The sequence below is a fragment of the Delphinapterus leucas genome, chromosome 11, assembly GCF_059928025.1.
Source record: "Delphinapterus leucas isolate spDelLeu-1000000601 "Yukka" chromosome 11, BTC_Dleu_Yukka2, whole genome shotgun sequence".
Lineage (NCBI taxonomy): Eukaryota > Metazoa > Chordata > Mammalia > Artiodactyla > Monodontidae > Delphinapterus > Delphinapterus leucas.
The window spans coordinates 34,370,082-34,394,293 of record NC_143139.1 but is presented as its reverse complement, the minus strand read 5'-3'; the positions used below and the strand labels follow the sequence as shown (position 1 = coordinate 34,394,293).

Below are 24,212 nucleotides of genomic sequence, written 5' to 3'. Positions count from 1 at the left end.
GAAATGTAAAATTAGCAGCCAAAATACCAGTTACGTGATTGAGTAGTAAAGGCTATTCTTTGTGTTCCGGAAAGAATATGCTTTTAGGATTCTATAACTGCACAAAGATGAAGTCTGTTGGCTAATTAAGTGTACCTCAACTTCTTGTTTCATCTCTTCTACATTAACAGCAGTTTGTCTAATAATATCCGACTTGAGTTGGTTGCCTTGGTAATTGAGTCCTTTTTTTTTTTTAGATATACCATGCAAACACAATATTTATTTATTTAGTTATTATCATTATTTATTTATTTTTGGCTGTGCTGGGTCTTTGTCGCGGTGTGTGGGCTTCTCTAGTTGTGGCATGAGGGTTCCAGAGTGTGTGGGCTCTGTAGTTTGTGACACGAGGGCTCCCTTGTTGAGGCATGCAAGCTTGGTAGTTGTGGCGCGGGCTTAGTTGCTCTGCAGCATGTGGGATCTTAGTTCCCCGACCAGGGATCGAACCTGTGTCTCTTACGTTGGAAGGCGGATTCTTAACCACTGGACCACCAGGGAAGTCCTTTAAGAGTCCTTCTTGATTTTAGTTGGCTCTTCTCTTTTCTGGGCAGCGTTAAAAAGAATCAAAGTAGTGTAATACTCAATAGCATGTTTTAGGCTGATTGTAATGTTGATATCCTGAGTCTGTTTTTACAGATCCAGGTCCCAGTCATAAAAGTAAATTTAAAATATGATCAAATATTTTTCCGAAGGCTGTTTCACGTATCTTTTATTTTCCCTTTCATTGCACAGGTGGTTCTTCCAGTGCTTGGATACAATATTCAGTACCCAAAGAACAAACTAGGGAAGTGGTACCAGGAAGTACTCAGCAGAGATGGACTACAGACATGTAGATTTAAAATACCTACTCTGAAACTGAATGTTCCAGGATGCTATAGAAAGATTTTGAAACATCCCTGTAATCTCTCATACCAACTAATAGAAGACCATGATATTGATGTCACGAAGGAAGGTTCCCACATCGATGAAGCAACTTTATCTCTTTTGATCTCTTTTGATCTTGACGCTTCGTGTTATGCTACCATTTGTCTGAGGGAAATAATGAAGCATGACTTTTAAAACTGATCCCCTTAATATAATCGTGTATGTGCCACTTTTTAAAGGAAAGGGAGCTAAAGTTTCTTGGGCATCTACCATGTGCTAGGAGCATTATAACTGTTATCTCCTTTAATTACACAACATCCTGATGAAGTAGGAATTTGATACTAACATTCCAGAGGACGGATAGCTAGTAAGTGGCAGCATCTGAGTTGAAGACTCCAAAGCCTTTGTTCTTTCTATTATCTAATATCTCGGTGACCTTTAGTCTGTGCTATAAAAGTTAGTCTTTCTGGACTGTTAGGAGCATATAATACTGCAGGATGACATTAAAGAAGATAACATTAAAGAAAAACATTTTTGGAGTAATGTTTATATCCTCAAGCTCCTTGCTTAGAATGTAGATGAAACTAGGTTGTAATGAAAACAGGGTTGGAAAGATAGATGAAGCATTTTGTTAATTATTGCCATTCTCTCCTATTTTTGAAATTATTGATCAGAACAGTACATTAGGAAAATATAATCCCTCTATTTATGATAGCTACCCCAGGGTAGTTTACCCCTTTATGAGGTAAATAATCTTTGATGAAGATTGAAATAAAATTTTTCCTACAGTTTCTTTATCTTGACATATATTGACCCTCCACTTTTTTGTTATTTTTGTTCTATCATCTAAAACATAAATTTTTAGAGTCAGGCTGATCTGTGCTCAGACTCCAGCTCTGACACTTACTAGTGACTGAGTGTTATTGATTCTTTTTGAGGCTCATTTAAGGAATCAAGATAGCACCAGTCTCATAAGCAGCAAACAATAGAATTATCTCCACCTTTTTACGTTGCTGGAGGAAGAAAAACATTTTACCCATTTTGAAAATTCTGTATTTGTTGGTTTAACTATCCCACATCACAAACTATCCTTATCTACTTTACATCAGGTACATTTGGGGGGAAATGGGATATACTGATTGGGAAAATCTGAGCATTCTTTTATTGCTGGTAGCATTACATAATGACTTAAAAAGCTGTCAAGAGTATTATATATTAGTAATGTGGCACTTTTATATACTTAAGCCAGTCAAACCATTTTGGGTATATTAGCATAAGGAAATAAAATTCCAAAGAAGGAAAAAAACTGTATGCAATGCAAAATTTGCTTAGTGCAGCATTCCTATATATATAGAAAGAAATTAGAAACAGTTTGGAAGTCCAGCATTAGCTAACTAAAAGTAAAATGAGATGTAACAACTTGATGGCAAAACATTTAGTTATTAAAGTTGATGATGAAGGTTTTAGGTATGTGAGAAAATGTTGCCCCACAAAACCATGTATATATATATTTAACCATATATATAAAACACAAATGCAGTATATACACTGCATGCAGCTTTTACACAGGAGAGGCACTTGAGCATAGTGATTAAAAGCTTAGATACTGGGGACAGACTCCCCTAGTTTGAAGCTTGCCTCTGCCACTTAGAGCAGTGTGGCCTTGGACAAGTTGTTTAAGCTTTGTGTGTTTCAGTTTCAACATCTGTAAAGCAGGGATGGTAATAAACCTACCTCTTAGGATTATTGTGATGATTTGCCGAGTTAATATATGTAAAGCAGCTTAGAAAAGTGCCTAGCATTTAGTGATTGTTAAATCAATGTCCACAGATGCAAGTTAGGAAGGGACCAGAAAAAAATGAAAATGCCATTCTGTTAAGATCGTAGAATGTTTGGAATTTTTTTAATACTAGAAAGTTCCTCTTTTGTCTCTATATATTTTAATAATAAACAAATTCAGGACACAAAACTTTCAGATTGTGGTACCATGGATTTTAAAAATTACTTTTATTGCCTTAATATTTATCGAAAATGAAATGATGCTATATTAAATAGTAAAAAAATTTAGAAATGATGTCTTAACTTTATTTTATATGATAAATTATATCCTATAAATGTAATCAGAAAGTGAATTACTAAATAATTAAATCCCAGTTTTCTTTTAATCATTGGGTAGCAATTAGAAAATATGAAATCATTAAAAATGTGCCATCATTGATAGTATTTTCTTTGCCTGTAGATGGCACTATAATTTTAGGTATCTTTCTAATTTATTAATTTAGTACTTTGGCCCTGTGTAAAGAAAGGATCACTAAAGTTATTTCAGGTCACCATAAAATGTATTCAGATACTGTTCATGTGAAAAATTATTTTATATACTAATAATATTTGCCACGTTAATTTTTTTTTTTTCAGTAAGGACTTGAATAGACTTTGGACCAAATGATGAGCAGTCACCTAAGTTTTTGCAGTTTTTCTGGAGCATTTCAGGCTTTCAGAAGAAGAATCTTTGGATTAGCTTTAATTTTCAGCGTTGCATTTGAAACTGAGCAATAGTGCCTCAGGATTACTAAGGTAAAACAAATGGAGGTCTTTTTATTAAGATAAAAACACTTGGATTTTTGTAAGTTGTAATAAACTGAAGCCATATGCAACTTTGACCCAAGTAACATTTTTTCTGAGTGTTGTGCCAGTCCTCTCATTGTAATCCATGTACCCACCCTGTAGGTGGGTAGTGTTTTCCCTGTTTTTGCAAATCAGAAAATATTTGAGGGTTTACTGACCTATTCAAGGTCAAACAAGATGCTATTTGGGAACTTGATTATGCTTCCTAGAGCAGTACTGCTTTCATCTACCTAATATTTGCCTTCTGAAAACAAAATTTTTGGTTAATAATTTCTATTTCTACCAACTTATTTCTTGATATCGATTAATAGGCATATTGGAGCAGGTCTTGAGAGAAACGAGATTCTTTTTGAGGTTTTGAAACCAAATAAAAGTAAAGGAGATCGTTTAGGAAATTTCCAAAGCATTTTGGGGTATTTTCCAGAACACTTTGGGACTTGTATCTCAATGATGGGCAACATCATTATAGGTCATAGAGGGTTACTTTAGATGATACCTGGTACAATATTAAATATCACTGAAAAAGTTCAGTGAGAGGATTGTTTATTCCCCCTCTCCCCCTGCCCCCGATACTCTTTTAATCTTTTAATCAACCATTCTGTTTAAGACAAGGAGAAAGCTGGCTGAAATAAGTTTACGTATATCACTTGCTGGATTTACCTTTTTAACAGAGATTGTGCAGGCCTGAGGCTCAGGAATACCAGCAAGCAACAATATCTAACTAGAATTTCATAATACTGCTTTGTTTTATTGAGTTTATGTTTCTAGTTACCTTTTTTTATGGCAAATAATGTTGGTTTTCAACTTATGTGATGTTTCTTTCAAAAATAAATTTTAAAATGAGGAACTCAGTGTAAAGGTAATAAGGAACTACTAGTATAGATATAACAGTAATTATGACAGCAGTACATGAATGATTGAAGTTTGGGAAATAGTGAGAGTACCTGAACTCAGAGAGTGCCTCTACCACTGCAGTAGGGTGTCCCTTTAGTAACCCACTGAATTTCTCTGTTGTGATCTCAGGTGTGAAGTAATGTTAGTAATCATTTTTCAGTCCAGGACTGTACTGCATCAAACAAAATAATGAAAAATACACAAATGCAAGATACTATGAACACAAGTACTAATGATCACATGCCATATCTTAAAATTTCACTGATAGGGATTTTCTTTTAGAAAATCTTATGAAACACCAAGAACAGTGCCCAGCACCTAGTAAATTCTCGATAAGTGTCAGCTTGTGTTATTATAGTTAATATTACTTTACTGTGCTCTCTGATGAAAGTTTTACAGTTGAATGGTTAATGAATTTCCCTTGAGATCTGATCTGACTCTATCTTAGCATAAAGTAATTACAATTCAGCACACTTTTATTTATTTTTTTGTAAGTGGAAAGAACTATGTATTTCTAAATCTGGGAATTCAGCAGTTCATTCAAATTTAGATCTTTAAGAACTATCTAGGTCAGTGTGCCTCAATATTTTCCACCTGGGAACTACCCTTAAGAGACCAAGAAGAAATGAAGCTGCATATAACAGTGCAGAATTTTCTTGTGTTAATGTCAGGATAGGAGAAGAGGTTGGAGGGAGGAGACATAGGGAGTAAGAGAAATAGGACTTTTCATTTTTTTATTTACTTCTGAAATGTTTGGGTATTTAAATAAGAATACATTTGTATATTAATTTTGCAATTAATTAAAGAATACTTGAAGAATACTGAAGCTTCAGAGAGGGTAAGGTAAGGGAACTGATGGATTATGATTGCATTTTTTTCAGAATGGTTCTGGTGGGTCATGTCAACGTACTGCCAGAGAGAGAAATTTCTGCATTGTACAATGGCGGTTAATATAAGTAAAGTTTAGTACCTGTGCCATGGATTTTGCTTTCAGATTCAGAAAGATTCTTACAAATAGCTTGATGTCTTATGGTACTGTTTTAATCTTTTTTTTTTCCTAAGCCCTTCTGCTTTACGTATTTCTGATAAGCCACAAAGCAATGCCAAATATATGACATAATAATCCACAGACATTTGAATGCCCCTAAGTTAAAGGCACTCTGTAAGATGCTATGGGGAAAGACAAACAGATAATATCCCTGACTTTGAGGGATTAACAGTGTTATGTCCTTGAAGATATCATTTTATTTGAAATGCCATCTGGAAAAAGAGTATACAGACCACTAGATGGCGAAGGGAAAAACAAGCAGCATCTTTGCATTTCACTTATGGCTCACTGTATGACGAATAATAGGTTTCTTGACCTCTCAGCACCTCATTCTGAATCTTTAAATGATACCTATATTAGCATCTCCACGCATTTTGAGATCTCCTCTTAAAATATGCTTTGAAGTATTCAGTCTAAATGCTGCTTTCTCGAAAGCTATAGTTTAAAGAACGGGAAATGGTGTTAGCAGAGTTAATCTTGTGTAATTTCAGTGTGGGTTGTCAGGAATACCTTTAAGTAAAGAAAATGACTCTAATCTTCTTAAGCAATTCGTTTTCTCAGCAACTGGGAGGCAGGAGCTAATTTACTCTGCCTGTGTACACAGGACTGTCTTATTAAAAGAAAATTTTACTCATGGAGAGAAGTCACAATACCCATGAAATTATTTATATTTAGACATTGGAAAATGTGGCAAAATATAAGAAACATTAAATTGTCTTTTCTGTATCAGTTTCCTTCCTAAATACCCAACTCAATTACCAATATTTTCTGTTACAAAGAGGAAATTTAATCATGGAGTTGAAACAAGAGCTATTTGGTTGTTTTTAAAGGGAGGAGAACAAAGAGCTGGTCACTCACTCCTTAGCTGAGGGTGTTTGAGCAGCAAGATGGGTGGAGAGTGGAGAGGGTTAGGGACTTAGTTCTTTATGCTTTGATTCCAAGTCACCCTTTTCTGATAAGCCTTACTGGCATTTTCTTAGACTGGTTATGTCAGGATTCTGAAGCTTTCACTACAATAGGGTGTTAATCTTAGCTGATTATTGTTCCCATCCCCACCCCTGGTCGTAAAGGACTAGTGTTCTTTTCTGGAAAGGGAAGATGAAGACTCTTTCTATAAATAACCTTTATAGTTTCTTTAGATTATAATAAAATGTGTTTGTTTTTTTTTTTGCATATGATTTTCAAAAGGAAACTAATTTTTCCATAAAATATCTTAAGGGAAATCTAATAGATTTTATGGTATATAAATAATAGCAATGCACTTTTCACATTTAGGAACCAATAGAAGAACCAAGAAGCAGTTATTCTGAATTCAGAGAATATTCTTCCAAGGCATTGAAAGAGAAAACTTTAATTTCAAAGTGAAGCATTTGATGATTGTGTTTTTAATGTACATATTCTCTCTCGTTTTGATTGTTGTGATAATTTTCTAACTGACTGCCCTCATTCTTCACTCTAACTGGTCTATCTTTGTACATATACTCATGTCAGTTACCGCCCCCGCCCCCCAAAAAAAGAAGTAGAAATCTGATCCTGTCATTGTGTTGAGACCATATAACATTTCAGGGGCTTCCCAGTACCTATGGAATGAAAGTCCAGATTCCTAAACACAGCACATGTAGACATGTACAGCATGGTTTCAGATTATCTTTCAGATGTCATCTGCCTCTTACTTTGTAAAACATACCTTTTGGTTAAGTTCTGTTTGCTCCTTGCCAAATATAGCAAGTTTTCCCATGTTTTGTACCTCAACCTCCCATTCTCCATGGCAGGAAGTCCTCTCTGTTTAGGTTAAATAAATGTCTTGTCTGTGAAATCTGTGTTCTCATAACACTCATACTGTTCATATCATGTTATACTTATTTGATTGAATATCTGGCTCATCTACTACTAACTATTTAAGGGCATTCTTCTTTACACCTCAGGTACCCATCAGTGCCTGACATGTAGTAGGCTTAAAAATGCTGAATGAATACCACAAACACACCTTAGTAAAGTTACTTGGTAAATATATGTATCTCAGGAAAGTTCTAAAATAGCCTTTTACCCTCACAGAAAGTTTAGAGTATTAGAATTGGGACTCATTATAATGCCTTTCCACTTTTACATGAATTGCCAAAATAATTTTAATGGTTTCATCTTTGTCATCACTACCTGTAAGATGCCTACTTTTGATTTAAATATTAAATGCATTGTAGAATTTCACTTAACAACTCAGAACAAGCTGTCAGGGAATATAACCATTCTCATGTTACAAATGAAGATTCTAGGGCTTGAAGAGGTTAAGTAGCGCTTACCCTAGGTTGCAAAGAAAGTTTACCCTAGCTCTTTTTGTTTTCAAAGCCCATGGTGATAACTACTTTGCTCTGCTGATTCCTAATGCAAAATGCCTCAGTTCACTTTGCTTAACTAGTGATTATTTAATTTCTGCCCATCTCTGAATTTACCTGTATATTTCTAGTACTTTATGACATTAAGGCAACCTGGGGGAAGACTTACTAAGTGACAAAATGATAATGGCTGTTAATCATTGGGCACTATGTGCTTAGCATTTTACATCTTACCAATAAGCACTTATCTATGGGATAAGTACCATTACTTTTATTTTATAGATGAGGACACAGAGATAGAGTACAATTAAGAACCTTGAGAAGGGTGAAACATGGAGCCAGAGCTGAAACTCAGATGCTTTTTCTTACAGAATCCAGAGACTCTTAAGCCATGAACTTGGTTTGAAATTAAGTGGTAGTGACTCTGGTCATGTCACAGAGCCAACACAAATGTTCTCTTGAGGAAGTTGCCTTCATCCCAGGTTTCCCATACATGTTCAAAGACAGTAAGCAGCACAGAAAAAAAAAAAAGCAAGGCATCATGAATAAGTATCAGCAAAAACAAAAGACAATATAAATAGACCTGCAGGACTTCAGAATAATAGACATGGACTTCATGTTAACTATTTTTAAAGAAGTAAGAGATGACCTTGAAAATCTGCAGGGAACAAGAAGCTACAACACAATCTACTATATTTGAAAAAGAACCAACAGACTTTCTAGAAGTGAAAATGTAGTAATCAAAACTTAAAACTCATGAGTTTAATAACATTACACAAAATTGAAAGCAAATTAGTAAGTTGGGCCCAAAAAAATCCAGAAAGGAGCAATAAGATTTTTAAAAATTACGGAGATGAGACATGGAGGATAGAGTGAGAAAATTCAAAATACATTTAATTGGAATCCGAAGGAAAGGAGAAAGAATAAGGTAAAGGCAATAGTTGAACAGATAGTGGCTGAGAGTTATCTAGAACTAATAAGACACTAAAATACAGATTTCAGAAGTCCAATGAATCCCCAGTAGTGTAAACAATAATAAAGCCAGATTGAGATACATCATAGTGAATATGCAGCACATCAGTAATAAAAAGAATAATCTTAAAAGCAGCTGGGTAAAGATTATTCTCAGGGTGTGTGATAGCTTACTCTCCAGAGCAACAATGGAATATAATGAAATAACTGAGAAAGTTTACAACTAAGTACTGACTCTCACCAGAGGAAATTAGAACAAAAACAAGCTTCAGGCAGAAGGTAGAGGATCTCAAATCAAAAGCCTAAGGTGGAGGAATGAATGATGAACAGGAAAAGTGGTAAATATGTGGTTAAATATAAACAAACATTGCCTTGATAAAATGATAATATCCACAATATCTTGTGGGTTAAATAAGGATGATAAATTAAAACATAGCACCTGGGAGGGAACTGAAAGGGGTTAATGATCTAAGGTGGTATTAGCTGTAAAAAAGGATAAACATTGATTAATTTTAATCTTTGATAAATTGGAACGGTGTGGTATAATATCTATAATACTAAAAGAATGAAAACAGTTATAACATCCAAACTTGGTGCAGGATGATTGCTCTAACAATGTGTTCCCTACAGGTTAGAGTTTTGTGATTAGTTTGATATACTTGATAACAGACATTTGATTCAATACAAGAATCATTTCCACTGTCATGAAAAATTTTAACATTGAATATTTCAAGAAGAATAGGAAGAGTTAGCTTCTTCAAACATAATTTCAGGTGTTGTAAACTTTGAATGATTGTAAAAAAAAGATTTAAAATTTTTCCCACAAAATTTTATGCAGTTATGTATATATAGTATTTACTATTTTCTAGGCATTGTCACAAACACTTATTCTCTTAATGATAAGTTTTGACCAGGAGGTGTGCAGATGTTGCTATTTCACACACAAAATCCATGATTAAAACATTATGGTCAGAGAAGCAAGCTCAAATTTCTTATTAAAATTTTGAAAATACTTTATTTTGAAAATTCATATGTATTCAGTATTTAATATCTTCCATAGTAGGTCTTTTATTTTTCTTATCATAATTATATAAAAGCAATATTGTTTTTCACTAACTCATACCCCTAAATTCCAGCCTGCATTAGTGTGATACAAATATCATTTTCTGCATGTGAGGGAAGAGGCTGGAGAACACTACATTATATAGAGCCAGATAGAGTGGAGGAGAGTATGATCATTCTGCATTCTGCATTTTTAAGGCTATATTAAAAACAAAAAATATTAGAAAATACATGCATAATAAATATGACTACTCATATTTATTTCCTTGTGTGTTTCTCCTTTACTTTTCTTTCTCTTTGTTCATGCCCCCATGCTCTCAGTCTGCATTTGACAACTGACTTGATCAGTTCCATAGCCACAAAAAGTCATAAGTAGTTGGCTTCATAAAATACTTCTGTGACCTTTGTACTGATGGTTTCTTAGTGTTCCCAGAAGAAAACTCACTAGGAGCCAGCCTTCAACTTCAATGCCTACTCTAATTTCACAGTGAAATATATCCTTGTACTTATAACCCCCTCCTTGCTCATCTAACTCTGCTAGGTATTCTTCTCCATGTTTTAATGCTCTAAGGAAAACTGGGGGGCTATCTTAGAATTTTCTCTGCCTATTTCTGGAGTGTTAGAATGCTTATTTTTATCATACAGTCACTTTCTAGGTGACAAATCAAGTAAAGTATTTTGGCAATCAGCTTAATTGCTCTAGTAATTGCAGTGGAATAGAATTTCTCCTAATAGGAGCTATTAGGAAATATTCCACATGTGTTTAATAAGACAAATTAGAGAACTTAACGTTTAAATCCTTGGTTACTGTTTTTATAATTGAGTTTAATGTCATCCAAGAGACAATAAGTCTTATAAGTCTTAAACTTAGGTCTCTGGTCTAAACACCTTCAGGTGACTTGTGATATGAATGTGGTTGTGCAAGTGGGCTTTTACCCCTTTTCCTGAATGGAAATCATATAAGAGCAATAAGGAAAACAGCATTTTTTTTAAACCAGCAAACAATATGATAAGCAAATTTTAAGTGCATGTAAGAACTGCCAAGAGCAGCTGAGACCTGGAAAAGGTTGCATGGTAGGACGTGGGGAAAAAAGTGGCAAGAGGGTTCAGTAACAGCAGATCTCAGAAGCAGCAAGAAAGGCTTTTCCTAAATATGACAGGTCTACCCTGAAGAGAAAATTTTGGTAGGTAAGGCTGGTGGCAAAAACACTGCCAAACGTGGTTTGAGGCCAAACGAAACATCTCAAATAATGATGTTGTATTTGTAGGAAACAGAAGAGAGCATCTTTGAGTTATAAATCATGGAAGATTATCCTGGCCTCTCCCGCCTAACCAAGAACCTCCTGCAAATAGCTGGCCCAGGAAAATTCAAGTCATTCAACAATGAGTAGCAAAGGAAACTGGCACAGTGTCAACACAAAGATAAACATGTGGGAAAAAAAGATAAAGTTGTGGAAAAGAGCAGCAAAATTTACCAACAGCCTGCAAAAAGGTGGCCATGAAGATAAAAATTGTGACACGCTTTTATTTTTTGGTAAAGAAATCACTTCTGTGAAAGAAGACAAAAAAGAAATGGAAGAAGAAACAAAAGAACGTAGGAAATATAACACAAGATAAAGGAGGGAGGAGAGGAAACCTGAGACAGCAGATTTCAAGAAAGGTGCAGAAGACAAAACCATCAGAGAAATGAAGATGAAATTGAAGCAAGCACAAAAAGCAGTAGACAATGAGAAGGATACAAGGGACGAAAAAGGTAAGGAGAACGAAATTGAACTCTCCTAAATATTTGAAGATTTAAACACACACACACACACACACAAGAAATCACAAAATATTAATGGTTAGGATGTAAAAGGATATAAAAGACCTTTGTGTTTGTGGAAACAAGAAAATCTGGGACAAAATAAAAATTATACTTTTCTATAGAATTATAAAATAGTCTTGGATGCAAGGAAGGCATGATGGACTGAGTACTGGGGTGAGATGGGTTCTTCATAGTTAGCAGAGAACCATGTTAGCTTCCATATCTGAGGGTAGGTAAACCCACCCTAAAAACTGGGCCAGCTGCAAAGCAACTCAACTCCTAGAGAGAATCAGAATAAACAACCTTTCTTTCCAACAGCCAAATTAGGAAGACACTTGTACTGTTTGGGAAATAATTAAAATAATACTGATCCTTTATGCTTAATGTTGGCAATGAAATTTAAAACAATAAAACATTCAATGAAGCAAGAAAATGTGATCCATAATGAAGAGTAAACTTAATAGTGAAATAGAGAACCATTTCTCTTAAGATCAGAAAACAGGCAATGATGTCTGCACTCATCAATTCTGTTATATTAGAGGTTCTAGCCACTAGGGTAAGCAAGGAAAAGAAATTAAATGCATAAAGTTCAGAAAGGAAAAATTAAATTTCTATCTTTGGAAGACAATATGATTTTATACATAGAAAATACAAAGGAATCTACAAGAAGAACAAAACAAACAGCTGAAACTAATAAATGATTTTAGCCAGTTTACAAAGTCAATGTAAAAAAGTCAACTTTATTTCTGTATAATAGGGATGAATAATTGAACAATGATATTTTAAAAACAATACTATTTACAATAGCATAAAAACATGAAATATTTAGGAACATACTTAACAAAGGCTTACATGTCCCCTATACCATTAACACTAAAACATTTCTGGGAGAAGGAAAAAAAAACCCTAAGAAAATTGAGACAGATATGCTGTTCATTGACTGGAAGACTCAATATTGTTAAGTCAGTTCACCCCAAATCGGTATGTATATTTAATTAAATAACAAAACACAGCCAACTGTTTGTGTGAAAAATGGTACAAATGACGTGGAAAACTATTTAGCAGTTTTTCATATATTTAAACATACCCTACCATATGACTCAGCAATCCTATTCCTAAGTATTTATTTATCAAAGATTAATGAAAAATACCTGCACAAAAAATGTACAAAATGTTGTACAAAAATGTTCACAGTGACTTTATTTATTTCAGCAACTGGAAACCACCCAAACGTCTATAAAAGGAAAATGGATAAAGAGATGGTTGGGGGGGACCTTGAAGATGGCGGAAGAGTAAGACACGGAGATCATCTTCCTCCCCACAGATACACCAGAAATACATCTACACGTGGAACAACTCCTACAGAACACCTACTGAAGGCTGGCAGAAGACCTCAGACCTCCCAAAAGGCAAGAAGCTCCCCACGTACCTGGGTAGGGCAAAAGAAAAAGAGAAAAAACAGAGACAAAAGAATAAGGACGGCACCTGCACCAGTGGGAGGGAGCTGTGAAGGAGGAAAAGTTTCCACACACTAGGAAGCCCCTTCGCGGGCGGAGACTGCGGGAGGCGGAGGGGGGAGCTTCAGAACTGCGGAGGAGAGCACAGCAATGGGTGCGGAGGGCAAAGCGGAGAGATTCCTGCACAGAGGATCGGTGCCAACCGGCACTCACCAGCCCGAGAGGCTTGTCTGCTCACCCGCCGGGGCGGCCAGGCTGCGAGTTGAGGCTCGGGTTTCGGTTTCGGACGGAGCGCAGGGAGAGGACTGGGGTTGGCGGCTTGAACATAGCCTGAAGGGGTTAGTGCACCACGGCTAGCCGGGAGGGAGTCTGGGGAAAAGTCTGTACCTGCCGAAGAGGCAAGAGACTTTTTCTTCCCTCTTTGTTTCCTGGTGCGCGAGGAAAGGGGTTTAAGAGCGCTGCTTAAAGGAACTCCAGAGACGGGCGCGAGCCATAGCTAAAAGCACGAACCCCAGAGACAGGTGCGAGCCGCGGCTAAAAGCGCGAACCCCAGAAACGGGTGGGAGACGCTAAGGCTGCTGCTGCCGCCACCAAGGGGCCTGTGTGCGAACACAGGTCACTCTCCACACCCCTCTTCCGCGGAGCCTGTGCAGCCCGCCACTGTCAGGTTCCCGGGATCCAGGGACAACTTTCCCGGGAGAACGCACGGCGGGCCTCAGGCTGGAGCAACGTCACGCCGGCCTTTGCCACTGTAGGCCCTCCCCGCACGCAGTGCCCCTCCCTCCCCCCCCACCCCCGTCCTGAGTGAGCCGGAGCCCCCGAATCAGCGGCTCCTTTAACCCCGTCCTGTCTGAGCAAAAATCAGATGCCCTCCAGTGACCTACACGCAGAGGCAGGGCCAAATCCAAAGTTGAGCTCCTGTGAGCTGTGAGAACAAAGAAGAGAAAGGGAAATCTCTCCCAGCAGCCTCAGAAGCAGTGGATTAAAGCTCCACAATCAACTTGATATACCCTGCATCTGTGGAATACCTGAATAGACAAGGAATGATCCCAAATTGAAGAGGTGGACTTTAGGAGAGAGATCTATGATTTTTTTCCCTTTTCCTCTTTTTGTGAATGTGTACGTGTATGCTTCTGTGTGAGATCTTGTCTGTATAGTCTTGCTTCCACCATTTGTCCTAGGGCTCTATCCGTCCATGGTTTTTTAAAAAATTTTTTTTCTTAATAATTAATTTTAATTGTAATAACTTTATTATACTTTACCTTCATTCTTTCTTTCTTTCTTTCCTTCCTTCCTTCCCTCCTTTAGACAACGAATCACCCCAAATTGAGGAGGTGGTCTCTGAGAGCAAGATTTATGATTTTTCCCCCTTTATCTCTTTTTGTGAGGGTGTATGTGTATGCTTCTGTGTAAGATTTTCTCTGTATAGCTTTGCTTCCAACATTTGTCCTAAGGTTCTATCCGTCCCTTTAAGTATTTTTTAATTCAATAACTTTATTATACTTTATTTTATTTTTACTGTATCTTCTTTCTTTCTGTCTTTTTTCCTTCTTTCCCACCCTCCTTCCTTCCTTCCTTCCTCCCTCCGTCCCTCCCTCCTTTCTTTCCTTCTTTGCTTCTTTCTTCCCTTCTTTCCTTCTTTCTTTCCTCATACTTCTACTACTTCTTTCTACTTTTTCTCCCTTTTATTCTGAGCCGTGTGGATGAAAGGCTCTTGGTGCTCCAGCCAGGAGTCAGGGCTCTGCCTCTGAGGTAGGAGAGCCAACTTCAGGACACTGGTCAACAAGAGACCTCCCAGCTCCACATAATATCAAATGGCGAAAATCTCCCAGAGATCTCCATTTTAACACCAGCACCCAGCTTCACTCAAGGACCAGCAAGACACAGTGCTGGACAACCTATGCCAAACAACTAGCAAAACAGGAACACAACCCCACCCATTAGCAGAGAGGCTGCCTAAAATCATAGAAAGGCCACAGAGACCCCAAAACACACCACCAGACGTGAACCTGCCCACTAGAGAGACAAGATCCAGCCTCATCCACCACAACACAGACACTAGTCCCCTCCACCAGGAAGCCTACACAACCCACTGAAACAACCTTAGCCACTGGAGACAGACATGAAAAACAACGGGAACTACAAACCTGCAGCCTGCAAAAAGGAGACCCCAAACACAGTAAGATAAGCAAAATGAGAAGACAGAAAAACACACAGCAGATGAAGGAGCAAGATAAAAATGCACCAGACCTAACAAACGAAGAGGAAATAGGCAGTCTACCTGAAAAAGAATTCAGAATAATGATAGTAAGGATGATCCGAAATCTTGGAAATAGAATGGACAAAATGCAAGAAACAGTTAACAAGGACCTAGAAGAAATAAAGATGAAACAAGCAATGATGAACAACACAATAAATGAAATTAAAAGTACTCTAGATGGGATCAATAGCAGAATAACTGAGGCAGAAGAACGGATAAGTGACCTGGAAGATAAAATAGTAGAAATAACTACTGCAGAGCAGAATAAAGAAAAAAGAATGAAAAGAACTGAGGACAGTCTCAGAGACCTCTGGGACAACATTAAACGCACCAACATTCGAATTATAGGGGTTCCAGAAGAAGAAGAGGAAAAGAAAGGGACTGAGAAAATATTTGAAGAGATTATAGTTGACAACTTCCCTAATATGGGAAAGGAAATAGTTAATCAAGTCCAGGAAGCACAGAGAGTCCCATACAGGATAAATCCAAGGAGAAATACACCAAGACACATATTAATCAAACTGTCAAAAATTAAATACAAAGAAAGCATATTAAAAGCAGCAAGGGAAAAACAACAAATAACACACAAGGGAATCCCCATAAGGTTAACAGCTGATATCTCAGCAGAAATGCTACAAGCCAGAAGGGAGTGGCAGGACATACTGAAAGTGATGAAGGAGAAAAACCTGCAACCAAGACTACTCTACCCAGCAAGGATCTCATTCAGATTTGATGGAGAAATTAAAACCTTTACAGACAAGCAAAAGCTGAGAGAGTTCAGCACCACCAAACCATCTTTACAACAAATGCTAAAGGATCTTCTCTAGACAAGAAACACAAGAGAAGGAAAAGACCTATAATAACGAACCCAAAACAATTTAGAAAATGGGAATAGGAACATACATATCAATAATTACCTTAAATGTAAATGGACTAAATGCTCCCACCAAAAGACACAGATTGGCTGAATGGATACAAAAACAAGACCCTTATATATGCTGTCTACAAGAGACCCACTTCAGACCTAGAGACACATACAGACTGAAAGTAACGTGATGGAAAAAGATATTCCATGCAAATGGAAACCAAAAGAAAGCTGGAGTAGCAATTCTCATATCAGATAAAATAGACTTTAAAATAAGGACTATTAGAAGAGACAACGAAGGACACTACATAATGATCAAGGGATCGGTCCAAGAAGAAGATATAACAATTGTAAATATTTATGCACCTAACATAGGAGCACCTCAATACATAAGGCAAATACTAACAGCCATAAAAGGGGAAATCGACAGTAACACATTCATAGTAGGGGACTTTAACACCCCACTTTCACCCATGGACAGATCATCCAAAATGAAAATAAATAAGGAAACACAAGCTTTAAATGATACATTAAACAAGATGGACTCAATTGATATTTATAGGACACTCCATCCAAAAACAACAGAATACACATTTTTCTCAAGTGCTCATGGAACATTCTCCAGGATAGATCGTATCTTGGGTCACAAATCAAGCCTTGGTAAATTTAAGAAAATTGAAATTGTATCAAGTATCTTTTCTGACCACAATGCCATGAGACTAGATATCAATTACAGGAAAAGATCTGTAAAAAATACAAACACATGGAGGCTAAACAATACACTACTTAATAATGAAGTGATCACTGAAGAAATCAAAGAGGAAATCAAAAAATACCTAGAAACAAATGACAATGGAGACACAACGACCCAAAACCTATGGGATGCAGCAAAAGCAGTTCTAAGGGGGAAGTTTATAGCAATACAAGCCCACCTTAAGAAGCAGGAAACATCTCGAATAAACAACCTAACCTTGCACCTCAAGCAATTAGAGAAAGAAGAACAAAAAATCCCCAAAGCTAGCAGAAGGAAAGAAATCATAAAAATCAGATCAGAAATAAATGAAAAAGAAATGAAGGAAACGATAGCAAAGATCAATAAAACTAAGAGCTGGTTCTTTGAGAAGATAAACACAATAGATAAACCACTAGCCAGACCCATCAAGAAAAAAAGGGAGAAGACTCAAATCAATAGAATTAGAAATGAAAAAGGAGAAGTAACAACTGACACTGCAGAAATAAAAAAAATCATGAGAGATTACGACAAGCAACTCTATGCCAATAAAATGGACAATCCGGAAGAAATGGACAAATTCTTAGAAATGCACAACCTGCCAAGCCTGAATCAGGAAGAAATAGAAAATATGAGTAGACCAATCACAAGCACTGAAATTGAAACTGTGATTAAAAATCTTCCAACAAACAAAAGCCCAGGACCAGATGGCTTCACAGGTGAATTCTATCAAACGTTTAGAGAAGAGCTAACACCTATCCTTCTCAAACTCTTCCAAAATATAGCAGAGGGAGGAACACTCCCAAATTCCTTCTACGAGGCCACCATCACCCTGATACCAAAACCAGACAAGGATGTCACAAAGAAAGAAAACTACAGGCCAATATCACTGATGAACATAGATGCAAAAATCCACAACAAAATACTAGCAAACAGAATCCAACAGCACATTAAAAGGATCATACACGATGATCAAGTGGGGTTTATTCCAGGAATGCAAGGATTCTTCACTATACGCAAATCTATCAATGTGATAAACTATATTAACAAATTGAAGGAGAAAAACCATAAGATCATCTCAATAGATGCAGAGAAAGCTTTCGACAAAATTCAACACCCATTTATGATAAAAACCCTGCAGAAAGTAGGCATAGAGGGAACTTTCCTCAACATAATAAAGGCCATATATGACAAGCCCACAGCAAACATCATCCTCAATGGTGAAAAACTGAAAGCATTTCCACTAAGATCAGGAACAAGACAAGGTTGCCCACTCTCACCACTCTTATTCAACATAGTTTTGGAAGTTTTAGCCACAGCAATCAGAGAAGAAAAGGAAATAAAAGGAATCCAAATCAGAAAAGAAGTAAAGCTGTCACTGTTTGCAGATGACATGATACTATACATAGAGAATCCTAAAGATGCTACCAGAAAACTACTAGAGCTAATCAATGAATTTGGTAAAGTAGCAGGATACAAAATTAATGCACAGAAATCTCTGGCATTCCTATATACTAATGATGAAAAATCTGAAAGTGAAATCAAGAAAACACTCCCATTTACCATTGCAACAAAAAGAATAAAATATCTAGGAATAAACCTACCTAAGGAGACAAAAGACCTGTATGCAGAAAATTATAAGACACTGATGAAAGAAATTAAAGATGATACAAATAGATGGAGAGATATACCATGTTCTTGGATGGGAAGAATCAACATTGTGAAAATGACTCTACTACCCAAAGCAATCTACAGATTTAATGCAATCCCTATCAAACTACCACTGGCATTTTTCACAGAACTAGAACAAAAAATTTCGCAATTTGTATGGAAACACAAAAGACCCCGAATAGCCAAAGCAATCTTGAGAACAAAAAAAGGAGCTGGAGGAATCAGGCTCCCTGACTTCAGACTATACTACAAAGCTACAGTAATCAAGACAGTATGGTACTGGCACAAAAACGGAAAGATCAGTGGAACAGGATAGAAAGCCCAGAGATAAACCCACGCACATATGGACACCTTATCTTTGATAAAGGTGGCAGGAATGTACAGTGGAGAAAGGACAGCCTCTTCAATAAATGGTGCTGGGAAAACTGGACAGGTACATGTAAAAGTTTGAGATTAGATCACTCCCTAACACCATACACAAAAATAAGCTCAAAATGGATTAAAGACCTAAATGTAAGGCCAGAAACTATCAAACTCTTAGAGGAAAACACAGGCAGAACACTCTATGACATAAATCACAGCAAGATCCTTTCTGACCCACCTCCTAGAGTAATGGAAATAAAAACAAAAATAAACAAATGGGACCTAATTAAACTTCAAAGCTTTTGCACAGCAAAGGAAACCATAAACAAGACCAAAAGACAACCCTCAGAATGGGAGAAAATATTTGCAAATGAAGCAACTGACAAAGGATTAATCTCCAAAATTTACAAGCAGCTCATGCAGCTCAATAACAAAAAAAAACCCAATCCAAAAGTGGGCAGAAGACCTACAGACATTTCTCCAAAGAAGATATACAGAATGCCAACAAACACATGATCAACATCATTAATCATTAGAGAAATACAAATCAAAACTACAATGAGATATCATCTCACACCAGTCAGAATGGCCATCATCAAAAAATCTAGAAACAATAAATGCTGGAGAGGGTGTGGAGAAAAGGGAACACTCTTGCACTGCTGGTGGGAATGTGAATTGGTTCAGCCACTATGGAGAACAGTATGGAGGTTCCTTAAAAAACTACAAATAGAATTACCATATGACCCAGCAATCCCACTACTGGGCATATACGCTGAGAAAACCAAAATTCAAAAACAGTCATGTACCAAAATGTTCATTGCAGCTCTATTTACTATAGCCCGGAGATGGAAACAACCTAAGTGCCCATCATCGGATGAATGGATAAAGAAGATGTGGCACATATAGACAATGGAATATTACTCAGCCTTAAAAAGAAACAAAATTGAGCTATTTGTAATGAGATGGATAGACCTAGAGTCTGTCATACAGAGTGAAGTAAGTCAGAAAGAAAAAGACAAATACCGTATGCTAACACATATGGAATTTAAGAAAAAAAAATGTCATGAAGAACCTAGGGGTAAGACAGGAATAAAGACGCAGACCTACTGGAGAATGGACTTGAGGATATGGGGAGGGGGAAGGGTGAACTTTGACAGGGCGAGAGAGAGTCATGGACATATACACACTAACAAACGTAGTAAGGTAGATGGCTATTGGGAAGAAGCCACATGGCACAGGGATATTAGCTCGGTGCTTTGTGACAGCCTGGAGGGGTGGGATAGGGAGAGTGGGAGGGAGGGAGACGCAAGAGGGAAGACATATGGGAACATATGTATATGTATAACTGATTCACTTTGTTATAAAGCAGAAACTAACACACCATTGTAAAGCAATTATACCCCAATAAAGATGTCAAAAAATAAAAAAATAAAGAGGTGGTTGGTGTATTCAGGCAATAGAAGAAAAAATTTTAGATACATGCAACGGCATGATGAATATCAAAAATATTGTATTGCATAAGGGAAGCCAGGAACAAAAAGAGGACATGTGCTGTGATTCCATTTATATGAAATTCAAAGAAAGCAAAATAAACTGTGGTTATAAAAATCAGAACAGTTGTTGCTTCAGTGTGTATGTGTGTACGGTGGGGGCAGAAGCAAGGGGGGTTGGATCTAAGGGCCAGAGGGGAAATTTTTGTGTGAAGGAAATATTCTACGTCTTGTTTGGGATGGGGTAAATGGATTTATAAATTTGTTAAAACTTGTTACACTGTGTACACTTAAGATCTGTACATTTCACTGTAGGTAGATTATACTTGAGTAAAATATTATAATGTGTCTGTGGTAGCCATGGAGCTCTTTCACTCAGATATTCCTTCAAAAATGACCCTGTGGGGCTTCCCTGGTGGCGCAGTGGTTCAGAGTCCACCTGCCGATGCAGGGGACACAGGATCGTGCCCTGGTTCAGGAAGATCCCTCATGTCGCGGAGCGGCTGGGCCCGTGAGCCATGACCACTGAGCCTGCGCGTCCGGAGCCTGTGCTCCGCAACGGGAGAGGCCACAACAGTGAGAGGACTGCGTACCGCAAAAAAAAAAAAAAAAAAAATGACCCTGCCATATGGCGTGCTGTTAGCCTATAGCCTCCAGCTGTAGTGTCTTCAGAATGTGCTGCAGCACTGGAGCTGACGTGTTCTCTCTGCAACTCCAGCCAGTGGCTTGTTATGACATGGGTAGCAGAGCCTGGACATTCTGCCCAAGGAGAGACCCCTCAATGGGCAGTCTTTGCTCTAGAGCTCTTGCTCCAGACTGGCCATAATGTTTTCAGAGCTGCACTAGTCTGAGGCTCTTGCTACCCAGCTGTCCTTGCTTTCTCCTCTCTTTTCTCAAGTTTCCCACCCATACCAGGGTCCAAATGCGTTTCCATCCTTCTGCTGCTTCCTCTTGCCTTTAGTTTCACAGGCATTATTCTTAGTGATTCTTGCATGTCTAACTCCATCTTGGCTTTGGACACAAACTTTCAATTAGAAAATAATCTGGGATAGAAATGAGAACCGAAATATGTCATATCAATACATTTATACTGGCTTAATTCCAGAAAAGTTTTTTTTTTCCCAGAAAGAACTCACTTTTTATGCCTTTATGCTATATGCAACAAGTTCACCTAAAACAAATATATTTAATGGTTGAATATAAGGCTGTGAATAAAGGCAAATGCAAACAGTGGAAGTCATGGTCTTAATATCAAATTAGGAGGAATTTAAGCCAAAACACATCAAGAGGAGGAAATATTCATTTTGACAGCTTGAAGTGACATTTCAGATACAGATGACTTTAAAGGCAACTGACAAACTTAAGGATGAGGAGGGTAAGAGGAAATTTCCCCTGAAAACAAATATTTGAACATGTGAATCGTTCTGTAGTTAATTTAATTTAGTAAACCTATGTGGATGAGCCAAAAATATTAATTTATTTCATATATTCTTGTACCTAGCTCTCTCTTCAAAAAGTTATTTTCTTTACTAACCAAAATATATGTTCTGTCTGAGAAACTTTATAACATCTTTTTAAGTAGTTATCGATAATAATTTCCAAAGTAATTCAAATCCATTCCTAGCATTTATCTCAGTTGAAACTTTATAAATTTATTTCTGTGATTACTTGCTTAATGTCTCTCTCACCATGCAATGAGATCCATGAAGGCAGGAACATTACTTTTTGATGATTGGTTGGTTTACTTGTTTTATTATTGTATCCTCCACATCTTGCACAGTGTCTGGCACATAGCAGGTACTTAACAATTCTTATGAATGAATAAATGAACATAACATCAGTATAATTTCTTTTGAAGGACTCCAGCTAAATTTATTCCTTCTAGATGCAAGTCTTTCTGGAAGTAGAGAGATGCTGTGCTCATTCATGGATTCATCTATTCATTCAACAAATATTTATTTACATGGCAGACACTATGCCAAGCATGGAATACACAGTGATAATAGGTGTATTTTTTATTTATAATTAAATAATTATATTTAATTATATAATAATATAATTCCTGCCCTTGAGGAGCTCACAGCCTGGTTGGTAACTGCTTAAGAACTTATTAATTCTCTACTTCTAATATTTTATGTACAACTGTAATTATATATTTGTAATAGTACTGTATCAGAGAGCTCTCCTAAGCTCTTTTCTTATTTGATTCTCAAAGCACAGATATTAAAAAGTTATGCTTTGTATAGATTAGCTCATTTCATTTAAAAATATTTATTGAGTGCCTACTATGTTTCAGGAACTTTTCTAGGAGCTGGAAAGAACAATGAATAAGACAGAGAAGGACCCTTCTTAGTGGGAGGTGGCAAACAATAAAGAAGCAAAAAAGTATATTTTAATAGTGTTACAGAAGAAATGAATCAAGTGATGCAATTAGAGAATGAAGATAGGGAATTTAAGGAAAGACTCTCTGAGGTGGTGATACTGAAATTAAGAAGTGAAGAGTTAGATCAGACATTTGAAGGGTCATGGGAAAGCCATCAAAGGGAGCGCCAAGTCCAAGGCAATGAGCAGGATGTGAGCTTGACATATTCAAGGGGGAAAAAGGCTGGTATTATTGGGGCAATGGGTTACGGGTATGAGGTAAGATTCAGGACGATATGAGCCAGATCCCACAGGGCCTTACAGGCCATGGATTCTATTCTGCATGTATTGAGAAGCTAATGGGAATTCATATAACTTACTTAGCATGGGTACTCACAGATGAGGATTTCTTTTTTTTTTTTTTTTTTTGCGGCACGCGGGCCTCTCACTGTTGTGGCCTCTCCCATTGCAGAGCACAGGCTCCGGACGCGCAGGCCGAGCAGCCATGGCTCACGGACCCAGCCGCTCCGGGCATGTGGGATCTTCGCGGACCGGGGGCACGAACCCGTGTCCCCTGCATCGGCAGGCAGACTCTCTACCACTGTGCCACCAGGGAAGCCCACAGATGAGGATTTCTTAGCAAGTATAAAGTAAGCAAATTGTGCTTAAACCTGATTTCAAAGAAAATGTGGACTCAGTAGAGAAGTTGAAAGTGATTATCTTACAATCAGCTGGGGAGTTTCCCTTACACCAGTGAATCACTGAGACCTGAGCATATCATTCCTTAGGATAATTTTTGAGAAGACTTCTTGTCAGGAGGAAAAGGATGTAATCAGAGTTTTTGAGTTTGTGGGTAAAGCCAGGGATCTTGGAGAAATCAGGGGAAATAGGAAGCCCAAAGAGAGATGCTGAACTTACTACAAAAAAGGCAGGTGTGGGCTTAAGCAATTCACTGGAAAAATAAAGAAGTGATCTCATGTGCACCCCAAGTTTATGTGGCAATTTGTAAATGTTACATACGCCACCAGAATTTTGGCTTGTCTGTGGGATCAAAACAGTTTATGGCATGCAAAGTTACATGAATTATTTGAGATTTAGTAGCTCCTTTATGGTCACAAAAACAGGCTAGCTCCAGAGTTTGTTCTTATCCACTATTATTTTATTTTATTTTTTTTGGACTATCCATTAAATTTCTTTTTAATGCTGTTGTCTTTATTTAGCATACCGTTTTTTATCAGATTTTGGTTTCTGGTTAAGTACATTCTAATTTCAGTCATTATTGCCACTGCTCAAACAGTAGCTAATGAGTTGTTTTAATAACGTATGTTCTATGTATTGAATGAATATGCATTTGAAGCTGTTATTTCTTGGTACACAGGG

At 37.2% G+C, this 24,212-nt stretch overlaps 1 protein-coding gene across 4 annotated transcripts in view; it reads left to right on the top strand.

Moving 5' to 3' along the window:
• The window catches only part of PUS7L (pseudouridine synthase 7 like), a 35,554-nt gene extending 27,221 nt beyond the window's left edge, over positions 1-8,333 (top strand). For all 4 annotated transcript variants that reach the window (XM_089920563.1, XM_022572412.3, XM_022572410.3 and 1 more), the window contains one exon: positions 769-8,333. In XM_089920563.1, the coding sequence (XP_089776689.1) occupies positions 769-1,095 (327 nt within the window). In that variant the 3' untranslated portion in view covers positions 1,096-8,333. The remainder of the gene's footprint in view (positions 1-768) is intronic.
• The last annotated feature ends 15,879 nt before the right edge of the window (positions 8,334-24,212 follow it).